At 33.9% G+C, this 20,570-nt stretch overlaps 2 protein-coding genes across 3 annotated transcripts in view; one reads left to right on the top strand and one right to left on the bottom strand.

Moving 5' to 3' along the window:
- The window catches only part of KYNU (kynureninase), a 105,929-nt gene that overhangs the window by 31,166 nt on the left and 54,193 nt on the right, over nucleotides 1–20,570 (bottom strand). For both annotated transcript variants that reach the window (XM_079135671.1, XM_079135670.1), the window contains 2 exons: nucleotides 6,465–6,563; nucleotides 5,647–5,720 (listed from right to left, as the gene is read on the bottom strand). In XM_079135671.1, the coding sequence (XP_078991797.1) occupies nucleotides 5,647–5,720; nucleotides 6,465–6,563 (173 nt within the window). The remainder of the gene's footprint in view (nucleotides 1–5,646; nucleotides 5,721–6,464; nucleotides 6,564–20,570) is intronic.
- On the top strand, nucleotides 17,010–20,464 carry LOC306658565 (ribosomal protein eL42-like). Its single transcript, XM_079135714.1, has one exon. The coding sequence runs from the start codon at nucleotides 19,578–19,580 to the stop codon at nucleotides 19,836–19,838; it is 261 nt and encodes an 86-aa protein (XP_078991840.1). The 5' UTR covers nucleotides 17,010–19,577; the 3' UTR covers nucleotides 19,839–20,464.

Raw genomic sequence — 20,570 nt, 5'->3', positions numbered from 1 at the left:
AAAAAGGGCTTAAAACCAGGCATGTGCTAAAGCTGGGAAAGTAGATTTGTGTCTTATACAAATATGTATTGCTGAAATCATGATTGTGGATGAGATACTACATGATAAGAAGAGCAAGCGTTGAGACATTGAGAGAGTTATTAGTGTGTGAATCTACATTGTGTAGAACCATAGAAATGAAAAGTTATACCCCATTTGTGTACAATGAATCAAAATGCAGTCTGTAAAAATAAAAATAAATATTTTTTTTAAAAAAGGGAAAGGGAAAACTTTATAAAATATGGAAAAGTACTTATATCCATTGGAGCAGAAGCAAAAGATAATATTGCTACATACACTTAGAGGAGTAGGGGGTAAATGTTAAAGGTAGAGGGGCTGGTCAATTACAAGTGGTAGCTGAGAAATTGTCCATGTTAATACTGAACTCCTCACTCCTCATTCCAGAACAGCCTAAGTAAGTAGAACAGATGCCTCATGAACTCTGGTCATGTAAGCTGGGATTCTGCAAAAAATGCTCACTGATGTGTTGATGATCTTAATCTATCCCACTTGACAGCATCGGAAGCCTTGTGAGTTCCCACTCCTTGCCATTGCCACCTGTCTGCATTGGTTCTCTCTCTCTTTATACAAGGGAGATCTTGTGCAGGTCCTAGATTGGAATTGGATAAGTAGTAGCAAGTCAGGAAGAACCACCAAGAAACTAAACCAAGGTGTAGATCAAGTAAGTTTTGGGCAACAGTTGCCTCTAACAAGTATGTGGAGTTGAAATATATCAGATCAGCATTCCCAAAAACAAATGAGTGTAAAATATCTCCCCAAAGAACATTAATGGTACATTTGGGTCAAGAGTGATATAAATTCATATTTTTTAAGTCTTTGGCTGAAGATTCTTGATGTGTACTTTTATTCTTTCTTGAACTTTCTAAGATTTCCTTGATGGACACATTTCGTAGTTGCCAAATGATAACAATAACATGCATTTCTAAATTCCAAAATTTGCCTTAACCATACACCAAAGTCAGCCAGCCTCTTTAGATGGTTCTTTTAAACCTGCAAATTACCTGTAACACTAAAGATGACTAAGCCCTTTATAGAACCTTAAAAATGTCATCTCCATTTAAAGTTTTTGATCATATACCTCTCACTCATTATGGAAAAGTGTTGACATGACTTAAAATTAGAGCATTTCCATGGAAATTATCAGTAGGCCTTATTCTTGGCCACTCAAAAAAAATTCAAAACCTGTCCCAGGGTAAACGAACATTTCAAAAGATCTCATATAATGGGGGCGTTTGGAGGTTTATTATACCAGAGTGAAAGTAAGGAACGGCACTTTGCCAATACACATGATTTCACTGAATAAATAAAAAGTGATTGAATCTTAGCAGTTTATATGATCCACTCCTATTTTCATAGTAGAGACTGTATTTCAAAAAAGCAGGCAAGGTATAGTATATTGAAATGCAGACTATGGGATCTTATAGAAGAAAAATCTTATGAGACTCAGATATTTTTGAGTAACCTAGATCAAAAGTACAGATGTTAATCTCAAAAATTTTCCCTGATAAGTGGATGATGATATATAATTGGGGTGTGGGGATGGAGAGCAAGAGAAGAATGGAGGAACTTTATATTATGTAGAAGGAAATGAGAGGGAGGGGCAGTATGAAAAATGGTGGAATGAGACAGACATCATTACCCTATGTACATGTGTGATTACATGAATGATATGAATCTACATCATGCACAACTATAGAAACTAAGTGATGTACCACATTTGTGTACAATATATCAAAATGAAGTCTGTAAAAACTTTAAAAAAATATAGAATAGAAAAGGTCAATATGATAAAGTTAAAACAAATTATTTGCTTTTTAGTTATATATTTATGAATGTTAATTTCATGTAATTAAAAGTATTTCATATAATTAAAAGTTATATCTTGAGGAAATAACTTTGTCAAGTAAATTGAATATTGTCCTAAAGCGGGGACACTCCCAAGAACTCATTTATTTACAGCCCTCATTTACTATAATTCTTAACTACAGACTAGGTTAAGGATATGCCATTTCAACATTAAAAGGTGATGAAGAATTAGGAAAAGGTTAAATTCTAGTAGAGAATAACAGGTTGAGTTATGATACTTAATGCAGTGGATTGACTCTATCTTCTAATTTATTCATTCTCTTTATGTGCAAATGGCTCAGTTTTGAACAATGGCCAATATGCCTATTTAAACAAAAAAGGGAAGTGAAATTTCTTGGTGCAGATGTAATTCCTCAGTTGCTAATGGAAACATCATATCAGTGACAATTTCAGAATCATATACCAACATTAAACTCTCCAATTTACGATTAAATTGCTGGAATCCACTCTCCAGCCAGGGGAGCACCCATACCCATAATACCTTTCTTATCTCAACCTTGATGAAGGTCTAAGACTGCTGTCTAAGCACACAGCAGGAATTCTCCCTCCCCTTGATTTTCACCTTCATTCTGTTCTTCCTCTTTGTCCAAGGCTTTAACTATAAAATTATTGCATTATTAAGCACATAGTCAATCATTTAAATACACACACACACACACACACACACACACACACACTTCAAAGTACTTGTTAAAGGGTGAATAACTAGAACAAGAAATGTTACTTGGATGCTATTTATTTTAGCCACTAGATGTCACCCTTCTTTAAGCAACAAAGGATGACTTCACAAAATGCACTATATATGAGCAGTTACATTCATTCTGGTATACTTGATGTTCTCTATATGGTTCTCAGCTATAATACTGAATACTTTAACAACAAAAACTCTCCATAGTCGCTCTAATGTTCTAAGAAAAATTTAAAAAATACAAGTAATGGAAGATTTGCTAACTAGCTGATCCTAAAGGCCTAATAGCTAAAATATAATTGGCAAGAGTTAGTCCTCATACAGGATTTTTGAAATTTAAGTTGTATTTAATCTCTGCATATACATATTGTCCCCAAGAAATATTTCTTCCTCTCATTTTTAAAATAATTTTACTTGTTGAATATCATCCTAACATCTAAACAATTAGTCTTGCTTAGTATGATATTTTTGCCTTTCAAGTCTTCTCATTACTTACTCTAACACTCTTGCCAAAGGTGGCATTTATTTGTAGATTCATAAAGAACTAAAATACACTATGGAACACAAAGTAGTTTGGCAAAGCATTTCTTTTTCTCTCAGGGATACTGAACAGATTATATGAAAATAGCAGATCCTTGTATAAATAAATCTGCTACTTCCTATCACTAATTAAAAATGTCTAATTCTCTAACACAAATAAAATACATTGCATGATAACTGGTAGAGAGAGGGAATTAAGGCTAAAAATCGGTAATATAAGAAAATTTAAGAATGCGAGAAAATAAACAACAAATGGAAAAACATAGAACATGGTTTTCTTTAATGCAGATTTTACCTGTCAAGTCTGATTTGAGTCCCATCAGTCTCCAAAGTAAACTAGATAATATGTAACACATAATAACATGTATTTTCAGAAAAGCTAAAAGCATGGCTTTCACACAAATGCAAAATGAACACACAAGAAATATCTTATTTAACTCAATAATTAATGGGAGAACCAGTAAAATGATAAGGATGGTAGAAAAGAGAATTCAGGAATGGAAATTTACAGAGATGGGGAAAAACCTGCTGAAATAAATTTGGTGATAGTCAAAAATTATTTAAAATCCTGTAAGATCACAAACTATAACTCTGGAGGTTATCTTTACTGCCTTGAGGAGAATGATCTCTACTGGGCAGAAGTCTATATGTTAGTGTACAAATTCATGAGTAAACACAATATCTAGGTGTAACTATTAAATAGTTATCAAACAATATTTATTAAAGAATGCCCCAATGACATTTTTCAAAGTGTCACCCATAGTTTTTATTTAGTCCTCTTATTTTGGATTTTCAAAATATAGCTTCACATGTATCAGTCACATATAATAAAATGTTTAAGTGTTTACAGTTAGTGCCTTATGTTCATCATCTCATTTATACTTTCAGAATTTGACTATGAGGTAAATGCTGATATTATTTCCATTAAGAGACCTTAACAGATCAGCAAGAAACCAAGCTGGAATATAAACCTGGTCTGCCTAGATGGTCTTTTGCCTAGAATCACAAATTTGACTGTATTTAAACATTCTCAAGAAGAATTTGAGATTTCACAAAATGAAGCACAGGAGAGCTTACTTCTAACAATTCATCCTCTCCTGTTCTCAACCACAGTTAGAGAAATCCCAAGTGCACCACATCTGTGCTCTAAGGTCAGCCTAGAATCACCCTCAACCATTACCAGATTGCCCTTTGATTTGATGTAACACATCAGATCCTTTGTTACAATTTAAGTGAATAGAGAATGGAAAATGAGAAATGGCTGAGGTGTTGTGTCATCACACAAAAGCAGGAAACATCTTGGGTATCATCTATGTGGAAAATAATTGTGCTATGTGAGATGTTATCAGTGGAATTTGTTAAAAATACAGAGGAAGACTTTTAAAACATGTATCATGGCCTTATATTATGCTGTATATTGTTCTTAGAATATTTGGGACATAGAGAAAAATCTAATGTAATAGCAACCACCAAGATGTGTGACTTATTAAATATCTGTCTAAAGGAAATGTTCTCTTTAATCTAAAAATTTTAAAATCGTGAAGAAATTTTAGGAACTATTAAATAAACTATAGAAAACCATTTTAAATTCCTAGAATTTATATATGCACATAACTTCAGAAATGTAAGGCGCTCCAAGATCTATTACTAATTCCACTTCAATTCCTGTAAAGATTATACCACTCAGCCAGTGGCTGAAAGGATTCAGAAAACTAATCAAACATTATTATATCATCTATTGGGAGTCTAGACAGTCTCCCCATCACACACATTCCAATACAACAATAATAAAAAGGTTTTTTTCCTTCTCAGAATAGTATTCCTTTATCTCCATGCCAGATAAAAATAAAAGGAACACTTATAAGTTTCTCAGTCAAATAAAAATGTGTAAATGTGTTGGTGTATTACATTTGCATTTATACTTGCTCTAAAATACAAAAGGAGTTATATAAAATAGAAAAGTACTACTTTTTATGTCATCACTGTTGTTCAGTGTTCAGCTTCTTCAGGTTTCATGGATGATAGTCTTTTAGGACAAAAGATATTCCCTACAAGCCATTCTGTAACATTTATAGCCTTGGAGGTAGATTTAATTTTAATAATGCATGCCAAATTCAAGCCGCTATTAGGCACAGCTCAGGTTTTCTTTGACTTATTCATCAGTGTGAGGAATCCAAAATTTTCTAAAGTCTAATTTTTGAAAAAATAAATTCAAGGGGTCTTTTTTCATATAATCATTTGCTCTACTTGATTGCAGTGGCTTATGTTAGCATTGAAGCTTCCTTTTATGACTGAATTTCTTTTTTAACCATTTGAATTCTTTCAAAAGCATTTATTTTTGATAAAGCATTTCAATGTTAATAGAGTAGTAAAATAATTGCAATCCAATCCTGATTCCTATTGGATAGTATGTTAGGAATTTCTGTAAATTTAACATACTATGAACAAGCATTAATTTGTTCATCACCAAAGGATTTGAAGATGGTACTTACGTAGGTTTTATTGTGTGGGCATGCTTTTCATGGACAAAGGCACCAGCAAGACCTCCTGCTCCTGAATTTAAATACTGGATGGAAAAAGAGTTAAATTATATGGATTTACCTGAATATCTGAAAAAAATGAACAATTTTTTTTTAATGAAAATGAAATGTTTTATATTAAAATTTTTGACTGCTTGAACTTTTGAAACAAAACAGAATCTTGGGGCGCCTTGCTAAAAGAAAATCAAGTGAAAATTAGTATTGTTAGGTTGATAACAAAATTGGTCTTTTTTAAAAGTCTGATCAAATTTTTCCCCAGTTAGTAGAGAGCAATTCTATTGAGGTGTGATTTCAAACTCATATATATATATATATATATATATTTATAAATTATTTTGCCACAAGATATTAAAATAATAATAAAAGCACCATATTTAAAAAAAACGTAAATTAAAATTGGTTTATTTTTACTTTTTTATCAATTAAATTATCTTTGAATACCAAGCTGATTGCCTAAGAATTATATTTACATATGTAGAAATTTTACAACGTATCAACACAAATACTAAGACTCCTAATCAATTTGAATTAAGTTCTAATTGTGGGTCTTTTTATCTAGAACCTCTTGATTTTTTCATAGCAGTCTAGGAATTAAAGAAATAAGGTCTCTATAATGATAGAAATTAAAAAAACTTAAATATCATGTCATTCTTCACACAATTCTTTTAATTAAAATCAGATCATACACTAATGACTCATGGACTCAGTTTTTCCTCTAGATTAATGTCAATGTGAAATAAAAGTTTGTAAATATATTAACTTCTTTATACCTTGTAGGAACACCAGCAGGCAAAATCGACTCCCCAGTCATGTAAGTGGAGTTCAACATTTCCAACTGCATGTGCCAGATCAAAGCCAACAAAACAACCCTTGGGAAGAACACGGAAAGAGTTGAATTTACGTAAATGATTAAAAAATAGTAATACAAATATCTATAACAAAATCTTTGGTAAACTGTTATGCCATAAATCATGGTTCACCCTTTGATTCACAAAGACATTTTTTCCTTTCTTGACTAGATGACATTTGCACTGACAATCCAAAAGCTGGCACCTTTGCAGAACCCAAAGCATTGGCACCAGACTATACCAGAAGTCACTGCATTTGTCTCACTGTTCACTAGTGGGGGAGAGGGTTTACCTAAAAATATCCTTACTAAAACTATAGAAAGGATTAATTTTTATTAAACAGAAGTGACTTGTTTCTCATGTTCTTAATGTGTTTAATGTATAATCACATTCTGAAATAGGATGGTAGCATAAAGTAATGCACTTGTGCAATTGAGTTGTTAGCTGAACTAGTCACTTTAATTTCATGGAGAACCTTTTTTGCATGAAAAAGTAAGTTATAGAAAAACACTTGTGATTCATACTGGATAGCTGATAGACATTCTTTTCAAAATGTATAGAGTTTCAATTCAAGAAAAATAGTTCATATTATTTCTACTCAAGTGATAAAATTAGTTTTCTAGACAAACTACAACTTTGGAAAACTGGTATCCACTTCTATGAGCATGACTATTTTCCGGTATTGAGATATTTCTGATGAATTTAGTCATAATACATAATTTTAAAAATATTTTATAATTAGATATGTCAATATTTGGCAAACATATGTAATTCAATTAACCACTATTTTCCAAATGATCAATGTTTGATGTTACAAATCATGTATAGATAGATCTATTCAATATATAATATATAATATAGTATCAGTGGATGTTAATGTAACAAAGTACTGAAAGTTTAGTGATTTTAGTGCTTTGTCTTCACATTCCATGAAACAACTCCTAAGAATTTCTCACTTGTCAAGATCTAATACAATATCAAAGAAAATCCACAATTTAACTACAAAGACTATTAAGCTACTTTTGCCTTTTCTGACAATATATCTGCACAAGTAATAGTTATTTTATATGATTCACCAGAAGAGGAAAACAAAGATTCAATGTAGAAGAAATAAGTATAAAATGTCAGATATTAATGAATTCAATGAGAACTCCTTTTTAGCTGTTTTAGAAAACATAGTTTTATAACAATATATTCTTTATGTTAGTAAGTAATAAGTTTGCTGTCATTCTAAAATACTTTTAAAAATTCTGTTTTAATTGCAAATACTGTGAATATAGATAAATCTAAACATATCAAGTCCTTTTGAGATCTTTGATGATTGTTAAAAGTGTATAATGAATTGGATAATAGGTGTCCTCCAAAAGCTCATGTGTGAGAGAATGCAAGAATGTTTAGAAGTGAAATTATTAGATTATGAGATTTGTAACCTACTTGGTGCATTAACCCACTGATATAGATTAACTGGTTGATAATATAGGTAGGGTGTGGCTGGAGGAAGTTGGTAAATAAGAGCATGCCTTTTAGGTTTATATTTTGTCCCTGGTGAGCAGAGTGCTACCCCCACCCCTGCTTTCTCTCTCTCCTTCTTGACTCCATGTCCTGAGTTACTTTCCTCCACTATGCCCTCTGCCATGATGTTCTGCCTCTTCTTGGCTAGAGAGTTATGGAGTCAGCTGACCATGGACTGAACCTGTGAAACCATGAGGAAAAATAAACCTTTGCTTCTCTTAAGTTGTGTCTGTGGGTTTTAGTTGTACGAATTGATTGAATTTATTGTTATGTATTCATACATGTACAAAATATAACAATATAATTTGACCAATGTCACTTTCCAGCATTTCCCCCCTCCTTCTTTACCTCCTACCTCTTGGTCCCTTTCCTCTACTGATTTCCCTTTGATTTTTGGGAGATCCATCCACACCTTTATTTTTCCTTTTTCCTCTCTAGCTTCCTCATGTGAAAGAAAACATACAACACTTAACCTTCTGAGTTTGACTTATTTCACTTAACTTAATGGTGTCTAGTTTCATCTATTTTCCTGCAAATGCTATAATTTTATTTTTCTTTAGGGCCAAATAAAACTCCATTGTGTACTGAGATCACATTTCTTTATCCATTCATCCATTGATGGGTACCTAGGCAGGTTCCTTAGTATGGCTATTGTGAATTTTTGTGCTACTATAATTATAGGCATACATGTATCACTGTAGTAAGATGACTTTAATTCTTCAGGGTAAATACTGAGAAGTGGTATAGACCCTATACCTAACAACTTCTAAGGCTCCAACTATTCTTGGTTATTTACTTGTCATATGGTTTTAAGCATTTTGTATATATTAGTGGAATATCACCCTGTTTTAGAAAAGAGACCAAATCTTGTTCTACTAAATTCTCAGACAACTAGAAAAATGAATAACTACTATCCAAATTGTACTCAAGTAGTAACTTTCTAATTTAATTGCTTATGATCAAAATCATTTGACTTTCTCCATATTGAAACATTATGATTTTTACCTAGAAGACAGTGATTCGTTCCATATGAAGATCATGATGTACGTGAACTTGAGTTTAAAAAGAAAAAGAAACTGATAGTTTCTTTATCAGTTTCAGGGGTTGATAGAACTTTGCAAAATGTTTTGTCTCTGGGTTCATCCACTGTTAGTTTACCACTAGCACAAACATACTCTCAAACTTTAGATTTCCTACAACAACTAAGGAAAACTATTAACTGAGATCTTCTTCTCCCTCTCCTCTCCCTCTTCCTCCAAACCAGGGACTTAACCCAGGAGCACTTTACCACTGAACAACGTCCCCAGCCTTTTTTATTTTATTTTTATTTTAATTTTTGAGACGGGGTCTCACTAAATTGTGTTGGGTCTTGCTAAGTTGTTGAGGCTGGCCTCAAACTTGCTATACTCCTGCCTTAGCTTCCCGAGTCGCTGGGATTATAGGTATGGACTACAATTCCTGATTGAGATAATCTTCTTTATGTAAATAATTTTTCAGGATCATTTTTAGAATGTTTCTAACACCTTTTAAGAATGAATATCCCAAAGTTTTTTTTTTAATTATTATTGGTGTTTCCCTACAGCAGAGATATGAAAACAATAAACTATGTGTATAAAAAAAGCGTATTGGAGTACCACCAACTTCAGTTGGGTCTGTTTAATATTGTCCATGGGTCCTTTAGCACTATGGCAGTAGAACTGAATAACTACATCAGACACCATATGGCCCACAAGGCCTAAAAGATTTTACTATGTCGTCTATAACAGAAAAGAGGTGCTTACCCCTACCCTATAGCATTAGTTCCCCCCCCCCCAAAAAAAAACTTAACATATTGAAAAGTTAGCTAATTAAAAACTGTACTCATTATAATATGATGAGATCTAGTATTTCACAGAAAACAAAGTTCTTACTTAACTGGTTTTGTTATTATTGCTTTTTTTTTCCTGGGATTGTGGGATAGATTTGTATTTTTCTTACCAAAAAGCTGAGCTATACTTGTCATGTTAATAAGACAGGTTATCTGTGCTTATGTAACTTTTGAGAATGATAGAGAAGAAATACAATTAATTTCCATCCAGACTTAGAGGTAATCAAAATTGCAAATCAATGTTTAGACTTGATAGTCATTATACATTTAGTTAGTTTGTGTTTTGAGATACACACGTAATACTGGAATTCCATTTGGGAAAAGTTAAAGTTATTCTGAATTTGAAATCCTTTTTCCACACAATAATACTTCTAATAAGAGCAATTTTCAACCCAACTTTTCATAAGTATATTTTTTTACAAGTTAAACTTTTCTTAGAAAACTCAAGGATAGGAAAGACAGTACTTCTATTTCATTATCCATTATTTATAAGGAATGATACCAAGAAACCACGAACTTCACCTACTATATCCCGTTATTTAAAGCCCTGTGGCTACAACATCAAAAAACACTTGCAGCTTCTACAATAGGTTTTAATACATTTATAGTCCTTTCCGTATGGATGGCAGAAAGCATGAATTATTAAAACAGGATTGTTTGCAGGAAAGGACTGGAAGATGCAAACTTGAGTGAGAATACCACATAGCGATTTTACAAAAGTTTCACTAGATGGCAGCATCTTAAAAAATAAAGAATAAAACTGAATTACTCCAAAACTACAGCCATTCTGTTAGATATTTTCTTTATTTTACCTATAAGAGTAGTTGCATTGTGTGCATAGGTACAAACAGAAATTCTGCCCTTGATTTCCTCCTTCATGCAATTTCAAAAATAAAAATCAAATGTTTTTCAGCACATTTTTATGGATAATTACTCATAGGTGTTTATACTCACATGGACACAACCCATAGCAACATAACAGTGTTCAGCCAACACATCCTCTCACTCTACAGTCAATCCCAAAACTATTGCAGTAATTTTCCAACTAATCTGTAAACTTCCGACCTTTCTTACTCTGAGCGACTCTCTAAATCACAGGTTTGAATACAAAGGATTCCCTGATTCCCTGGAAATTACCCTTATTAAGTCATAAATGTAACTCATAATTTGTGGAATGGCTCTTTAAAGTCTTAAATCCTGGTCTCTTCTAGATCTCCTGCCTCAGAGTTCTCACACCTCACTCCCTTAATTTGCTTAAATGGATCCCCTTTTCTCATTTGCCTGGTGCTATGGTTTGGGTGTCTACCAAAAGCATATGTGTTGGGAACTCAATCCCCAAGTTGGAATTTATGATATTTAGAGACGGAGCTTTTGGGGTGACTGCAATTAAAGGAGGTCATGAGGATGGGGTCCTCACGAGTGCTTTTCAGGCACTCGAAGAAGAGACACCAAAACTGCACACTTGCTCTGCTTTGTCATGTGATACTCTTTGCTATGCTATGGTGCAGAAAGAAGGTCCTGACCAGGTACCAGTGATTTGCTCTTGACTTCCCAGACTGCAAGAACCATGAGTTAAATAAACCTCTATGCCTTATAAACTACCCAGTCTATAGTTTTCACAAACAGTGAATGAAGTCACCTGCCTAACTCAGAGTTTGTTCACAGGATAATCTCTGTGGGATGGTTCTTTTTCTATCTCTCTCTGCCATTCTAGAGTCCTGTTTATCTCTCTTGTATTATTTTATAACCTTATTGACTCTTACTCTTGCACAATATGTACCCAAAGTATTGAAAAAATAGGTCAATGAATGAACAAATAAAGTCATGCAATTGTCAACAGATATTCTTTCCACTGATGTTAAACTTTAAAAGAAGGTTATTTGAGATCCTGTCTTTCTGATGCTGTTTTATTGTATATGCTATTTGCTCAGATGTGGCTTCTTTTAAAATGAAGTATCTTGGGTAAGAGAGTAATTAAAAATATGTTCAAAATTCCCCTCAAATAAGGAGTATCGTGTGCTTTGCTCTTGCCATCTTCCTTAATGCAGCACCAAGTTTTCTTCTAATCATTTAAGTACTATGATACATAGGGGTTGTGCTAAAATTTCCAGGGGAAGAACTTACATACTCCCTCTCGACTTTGACTCATTGTTTTTCTATTTATTAAAATAAAATATGGAATGGTGCAACCAAGGTTTTTTAAGGTATTAAAGTTTTGATAATTTTACTAATTCTGTAACAAATTGACTATTTACTGTTATTATTCAGTGACTTCTTTCTTCACTGTAAAATGTTCTCTGAACTCTAAAGATCACTAATAAGTGGCAGATTTAATTATACTAGGTAAATATGCATTGTTGAAATAATGAATTATTGAAATAGCAAAATGTTAAAATAAGTAAATAGCCTTTGTCCAAACCACTTGATTAACCACCCATTATTGTAGCCCTGTGGTCCCTGGAAGGTGTCTGCAAAGGATGCCTATGGTTAATCATAAATACCAGTTTCTGAATGTTCACTGCCCAGACTTCAGTAGATGATAGTCCCCTTGTCAGTGTCACTAACATTTGATGGTGGGTGAATTCCAGGTTCCACACAGTCCCTTGGATACTATTAATTTGCACTAGATGGTACTTCTATGTGACCTTCTCACGACTATGAGATTGCATCTTCTATATCATACCAACAAGGTCTTCAGGTATTCTTTTGCTTATACAAAAAGCAGCAGGAAATAACCTTAAGACTACACTGCTATAAATTCAAAAAGTATTATTTTAAGAAGAAAAGGTGTGATGAAAAATTTAAGGGAATGTTTTTTAAATTTGACCAGGTATATGATGCACAACTGTAACCCAGCTACTCGGGAGGCTGAGACAAAAGAATTTCAGGTTTGAGTTCAGCCTGAGCAACTTAGTGAGGCTCTGTCTCAAAATTAAAAATACACAAAAGAGGTCTGGGGATATAACTCTGTGGTACACTGCTTGCCTAGCATGTGCCAAGCCCTTGGTTAAATCCCCAGCACTGGGAGAAAAAGTTATAGGGATGTGTGTGTGTGCTTAACATGATTGTTGACTCTAAGTAAATGGAGTAGAAAAATGGTGTATTAACAATAACAGAGTTGGCTAGTCAACTCTGATATTAGGACGTCCCTAAGAATTTCATCATAAGGTATTTGCTGGATGATCTTAGAGAGGTGGGAACGAAGAGGAGGACATAAGGTCTCATGACATAGTCTTAGAGTATTGAACTTTCCAAAATATACTCAGGTGTTATGGTTAAAAACTATACATAGATGCTATGTTAAAAAAAACAAAAACAAAAACAAAAAAAAAAACAACAGTCAAGTTGGGTAAGAGAACTTCTACCAGCTCTTTAAATATCTCATTTCAGAGTGAATATCTTAAAAGTCCTTCCTTTCATGCAGACTTCATATATCTGTGCTTTTAAAAATCCTTGCTCTTTTTCCTTTTCTTCTGACTCTGTTTATAAGCAGCAACAAAGTATTATTTTTGTATTATGTTCACTCTGTACTAAAAGTCAGTGTGTTATATGGGTCACAATTTCTTTCCAAGAATTACTTTGGAAAGAGTAGATACCGTTTTCTGCTATTTTTTAGTGCTGTATGTTCAACCTTCACTTATTTATACCAATAGCTCAGTGAGAATAGTAGCTCTTCCCTATTAAAACAGAAAACAATACCAAATGAAATAAACATACCAGTGGAAAGAGACAAGATACAGTCTTTCACATGGAGCTCCAGGAAGATTTTAGAAACTAAACAGCATGGCAGAAAGAATCAAAGGGTAATTTTCGGCAAGGCAGATCTGTAATTCTACTTGGTTATATTAGTTCTAAGGTTCTTAAAGATAATACATGAGACCAAAAAAAAAAAAATGTCATAACATATTTTGCAGAGAAAAGAAATGCACACAACATTTTACCCAGGAAGCTCACTATCTGATAATTTTAAATGTTTTTATTGAAGTTCAGTAGCAAACAGGAACAACAACAAGGGAAACTAGGATAGCAAACAAAATTTCATCTTCCACCTTTGGATGAAATACTCTAAGATTAAGTTCTGATAGCCAAGTAAAGTTGAGCATCCTTGTAATCCTAGCTATGGAGGAGGCTGAGGCAGGAGGACTACAAGTTCCAGGTCAACCTGGGCAATTCAGTGAAACCTTGTCTCAAAAATCAAAAATAAAAAGGCTGAGGATGCAGCTCAGTGATACCCTTGGTTCTAGCCCCTGTTATTAAAAAACAGATTAAGGTCTAATAACTTTAAATGTATATCTTGTGAAATGTTATTTTTAACATTAGTGTATAGAGAAAAAATACAAACATTATACACAATAAGTTGACTAGAAAACCCTTTGTCCTTGAGTTATTGATTGATACACCTTAGGACAATATGTGCTAACAGAGGAGACAACAGGATTTTATAAAGTGAACAATGTTCATTTACGCACATGTGAGTTCACGTTAAGGAGTCAGAGGCTGAGAATATACTTGGGAGTTTCCAGAGAGTTTGATTTTAAATATAAGAAATCTAATGAGAGAAATTTGAATTAAAAAATTTGTCATGGAAAAAGTGTACGCAGAAATCTGTATAGAAATCAAGGGACTCATTGTATTATAAATTATTACCTTTAACTTGGAATCAGAACAAAGAGAGAATAAACATTTCAACCTGGTGATTTAAAAACTCTGGTTTGTATTCAAGGATAAGCTAAAATATTCATCCTGAAATAGTCACTTACTTGTTAATCTGTGCAAATTAGAGTAACATAATATTAAGAATTTGTCCTTATCAAGCTACATCCACCTATATCAAGCCATACCCTGATATTTTTAAAAAGTACAGTAGCTATAACTAATAGCTGTAGTTACCCATAAAGGGAAATGTGAAAGAAGTTTCCTCTTGAAAAGTAAAGCAACAAGGCATAAGATGTTGGAAAGCAAAGAGTGCACAAAACCAGGTCAGGGACCTTATCTTTAGATGAAAGTTCTGGATTCCTCAATGGGGATGGTAGAACTTGACTCAGCTGTTGAAGGTGGACAAGCTATCAAAATTTCTGGAGAACTTACTGGGCTCAATTTATTTGCCAAAATGGTACTTTTACATTTTTATGAAATTAATATATGTAATCTAAGAGATTATTTAATTTCCAGGAGTCTTCCAGCAATGTGATTTACATAACTAGTCAGTTACACTGTGGGAAAATTGGTATGAAACAATCTGGCACCAACGTTATGTTATGTTCTCTAATTATGAGAAAAGATGCCACCAAAGGGAAATAACAGCTTTTGAACCTCAGTGGGGATGTATCTCCTTAAGCCAATTCAGAGGATGTGGTTTTGGCTCAGCTGTAAGGATAAATGAATCTGAACATGCATAAGTGTAATTTCTGTTGTGTTAAACTGGGTTGTTTTTTCTAAGACATACTAGTGAATCTTTCCTTTAAAACATTGTTTAAAAAAATTTCCTATGTGTGTCAGCAGTCAGAATCTGTGCTTTTAAAAGACAGAAATGATGTTTTTTTTTTCTTCTTAATCCCTGTTTCTTTCTCTTTCTCTCTTTCCCTTAAACCCACAGCCTAACACAAAGTGAGAGACTATTTGTACCAAAGAATGAAGTTTCTTTAGTGTACAGTGCTCCTCAACTACCATTGGAGAGCTTGGGAATTTCTACTGGAATTCTGTCCAATGTCATGTAGATTGGTTTTCCAATCATACTGAACTTTGCAAGCTGTTTTAATTAAATAGAGAGCTACAGGCAATATCCTAAAGGCTCTGAAGGGGTGCTCATGGGAATGACATTATGGCTGTCAGTGCTGGAAACTATTATCAATGGAGCAACTTGCCTGAGAGACCCACAAAGAAAGAAAGATGGAGAGGCTAGTGACTTGGGGCCACTTAAATTGGGACTAGTTGGGCGGGGTAGGTTTGAGGCTCTAAAATGGAGCACAGCTGAATGTTGGCCCTGATCAGAATCTCATGTGGAAAGATAACTACCTTTGAAATTCAGGAGTGAAATACAAATTATGTATTTTTCATCTTCTTAAAAGAAACAATTACATCAACAATAGAGACAGAGGTCTCCAATTTTCTTAAAAAGGTAAAAAAAAAAAAGGGAGGGATTATGTATTTTTTCTTTGACTTTTATAAACACTCCTTGCCATTATGTGGTTAGTTTACATTATAAAATAGGAGACAATGCAGAGGAAAGAAAGCTCTCTATCAGTCAATGGAAAGAGAGCTTTTGCCATCATCATCAGTAGATGCCAGTTCCAGGCTTTACTGGCTGGTTAAGTTGCCGGGGCAAAGTGCTTCTCCTCTCTCAGGCTCAGTTGTCTCTGCTGAGACATAGTGAAGGCTGTTAACTGTTAGGGTTGCTGGGAAAATTTGATGTACTATGGTACATGTCAACTGTCCGCAGCTCTGTAGGTTTTTAGCAGTAGCTAGTTTTATTCCCATTTGTCCAATGCATGATTTAAGAAATGAATCTTCATTTTAGTTCTATTTTTAAAAAGTAGATATTGAGACTGGGGATGTAGCTCAGTGGTAGAGTACTTGCCTAGCTTGCATAAGGCCCTGGGTTCCATGCCTAGCAAGAGGCAGGCGGACAGGATGGAAGGAAGGAAGGAAGGAAAGAAGGGAGGGACAGACAGAGGGAGGGAGGGAGGGAGGGACAGAGGAAGGGAGGAAAGGAAAAGAAAGGGAAGGGAGATATTGATGAGATTGGCAAATCCAGAAATGAGAAGTGAGAGGAGGGGAGAAGGGAAATATTTTCTAAATATTTTCTAAATGAAATTTAATGTGCAAATTTAGAAGAATTGAGACAGAGATAATAGCTGCATAGAGAGTATGAATAAAGGTTTTGGGAGACCTGAAAAGCAAAGTTAGTTGTTTGAAGTGGTTCACACTTATAATCCCAGCAACTCTGGAAGTGAGCAGGAGGACTTCAAGTTTGGGGCTAGCCTAGGCAAGTTAGTGAGATTCTGTCTGAAAACACTAAAGATATAAAAATTAAAAGGGGTAGGTTCGATCTACAGTATCACACCAAAAAAAAAAAAAAAAAAAAAAAAAAAAAAAAAAAAAAAAAGAAAGAAAGAAAGATAAGAGTGAGAAGCAATCCAATCTTGACACCCTAAAGTTATCCTCAAAAGTTAGTAGAAAAATCAGGAAAAGAAAAAAATTTTAGTAGGACTATTCAACTATTCTCTTCTATGGTCTTTCTCTGGTCTGTGAAGGACCTCACACAAAACAGAGTTTGTTTGATTTATTTCACCGGCCCCAAATGGGAAAATAGCTTAAGGTAATTTTTCAAGTTTAATTTAATTCACTTAATTTTTAATGACATAATGGAGCAAGCCTGTATGTCCTGAGTCAAAGAATAGAAATGAAATTTGAAAAAGAACTTGAAATTTACAAAAAGTGTCTTGATTTTTACAGTAATTAGCTACTATAAACAATTCTGCAGAAATTTCAAATTATGTTTAAATGGGACACAGTTCTGCTATTTGTTTTGTTTTGTTTTTGGAACACTGTGATCCATCAAATTAGCCTAATCAACACTTTTGCTGATATAGACACACTTACCCATTTGCTGGCCTAACAGGTACAGGTACGTATTTAAAGATAAATCACTGTGGACAAAGCACTGTCAGGAGTCTGTGAGGTGCTCAGGGTTCATCCTCAATCAGTCACTGAACCATCTACAGACATAAGCTTTCTAAATTGGAGAGTTAACATAGGTATCACAATAATTATAAGACAGTGCAAAAGGTAGCCAGTGAGACATTTTCCATCATGCTATGAAAGTACAATGGGAAGATAAATTCATCCTGATATAGAAGAGTAAGAAAATGGTAATAATGAAGGTCCAGGATTTCACATTCAGATTTTTACATGAGTCATCTACTAAAATATGCGTTGGGCCTGTAATATTTGTTGTAAGAATGCCATAACATTAGCATGAAAAACAAATATTTCATGCTTCTTTGTGTCATATATTTTTTTTTCATGCTTTTGTGTTGCTCATAAACAAAGGCACACACACACACACAGGCATGGAGACAGAAAGTCTGATACCTGGACATTCTCTATGTATGGGTGACATTCCCAGGGTTTGCTTTGGGTGATACATAAATTATGTGAAGAAAAGCAGCAGAAAATGTGTTATTGATAATTTAGATATGGGCAGTCACAAAGATTTTGATTTTATGCTACAAGAGTGGCAAGTGGAAGAGTTATCACCTGGGACAGATGGGTTGCAGGAAATTCAACCAGGAGATGTATTTACCTTAACAAAGCGCAGCTTACTTTTCAGTTGCATGGTGAGTTTTAACATTTAATTATTGATGTGTGTGCCAGGTTAGTTATAAAGTGGTTTTAAAGTGCCTGTTTAATCTACCCCTGATAATTATATACATGGTATTGATAGTTATGTATGGAGATAGCACCATTTAGGTATGAGATCAACGTATATTCTCCCTATAAAATATTTCTCTACTTATTACTTTATCAATCTCACAAATCAATTCCCCAAACAAATCTGTTTTTTATATTCATATTTTTATGTTGACAATATCTCATGAAAGTCTATAGGATAATTCTTGAAGACATCTCTGTTGAAATCAGTTTTTAATTATAATAAGAGAGTTTTTTGTTTTGTTTTGTTTTGTTTTTTTCTTTGTGCATGCTACCCTCTTCAGGATAGATTATTTGCTGGGAGGATAAGCTCTATTCAACTCAACTAACTTTTGATATTGATATTCCTAATCTTGTTTGCCTAAATGATTTAACAAATGAAAGAACTAGAGAGTGAAAAATTCTATTGGAGGAATCGTTCATATTTTATTGTGAATATTTTTTCCCTGTTCAAGGGTCATTTGGAATTTCTTTGTGATTGCTATGTCATAGAGCCTCCTTTTCTGTTCTTATGAAAGTGAGTAAAAAAAAAAAAAAAAATTGGAACTGATGTATACATTTCACATTGGAACACTTCCAATTTTTCAGCTTAACAAAAACTTAACTTTCCTTAATTTGTCAAAAGGTATGAAAACTGGAATATTAGGAAAAATATCCTGGATTTTAGGCAGCTAATTGTTTTATAAAGTGCCCATCATCTGCAAAAGCTCTATATGTAATATCTCCTTTGGGAGGTCCTGGAATTAGATGTTTTGAGACTTGATCAAGAAAAATGGTTATCCTTTATTGTGCTGAAGAGAGTGGTTGCAAAATCACAAATTCTGATTGACAACTAGGAGGCTTGATTTTCCCCTATCTGTAGCCCTAAAACAACATCTGGGTTCCAGGTTCCTCTTCCATTGAGAATTAATCATTCTTTCTCATATGATCCATTTAATCAAATCTAAACACCTGCTGAAAACTTCTTAGCAACAGCTCAAAAAACTTAGGCTCTTGGGAATTGATCCTCACCAACATATTTCAGCTCATTGATGTTTGGCTCCCGAGTGGATGAATTCAAGGCCTTGGGTAACTTATTGTTTATTTTCTCTTTTCTTTTCTTGGGATAATAGGGATTGAAGAGAGGAACATTTTGCCACTAAGTTACATCTTTGACTCTTTTTATTTGTTATTTTGAGATTGGGTCTTGTTTTTTTTTCCTTGCTAATAATGCCCCAACAAACATGGTAGGCTTTCCTAAGACCTGCTGGACTTTCTGTAAGAAGTGTGGCAAACACCAACCCTATAAAGTGACAAAGTACAAGAAAGGCAAGGATCATCTGTATGCACAGGGAAGGCAGTGTTATGACAGGAAACAGAGTGGCTATGGTGGTCAGACTAAGTCAATTTTCAGGAAAAAGGTTAAAACAAAGAAGATTGTGCTGAGGCTTGAATGTGTTGAACCTAACTGCAGATCTAAGAGAATGCTGGCTATTAAGAGATGAAAGCATTTTGAAGTGGGAGAAGAGAAGAGAAAGGGCCAAGTGATCCAGTTCTAAGCTTAATTGTTTTGTTATGATGATAATAAAATGTTGAGGTTACCTTTATTTAAAAAAAGGAGAGAGAGAGAGAGAGAGAGAGAGAGAGAGAGAGAGAGAGAGAGAGAGAGAGAGAGAGAGAAAGAGAGAGAGAGAGAGAGAGAGAGACACTCACTAAATTACCCAGGCTGCTCTCCAACTTAAAATCTCCTGCCACAGCCTCCTGAGGAGTTGAAGTTAGGATTACAGGTGTCTGCCACTGTGCAGTTTATTGCTAAATTGCCAGGGTTGGACTCAATACTGTGATTTTCCTACCTCAGCCTCTGGAGTTTCTGGAATTATAGGCATGTGCCACCATGCCCAACGAGGCTAATTTATTATGTATAGAAACCATAAACCATGTCAATTTTTATTATAGTTGTATATAATTGTGTTTGGTAATAACTTTTCCTAGCCATTTCTTTTCTCAAGTGGATATCATTGATATCCAATGCAAATATTATTGATACTCTTTACAATAATAGTTGTTCATGAGAGTTGACTCCTCATGATCAGTCATTTAATTATGTCCTAGGAGAATTTCAAAACCGTTCTCAAGAAAAAATTATATTTTCCTTTTGAGATAAGTAGATGGTTCATTGAGGTTAACATCTGTATGTGAAGATTATGTGAATGTTGCCTGGATATCTTTAATTTTAT

Source organism: Sciurus vulgaris (genome assembly GCF_902686455.1).
Source record: "Sciurus vulgaris genome assembly, chromosome: 3".
Taxonomy (NCBI): Eukaryota; Metazoa; Chordata; class Mammalia; order Rodentia; family Sciuridae; genus Sciurus; species Sciurus vulgaris.
The sequence above is the reverse complement of the archived record's forward strand: the minus strand, read 5'-3'. Positions and strand labels throughout refer to the sequence as shown.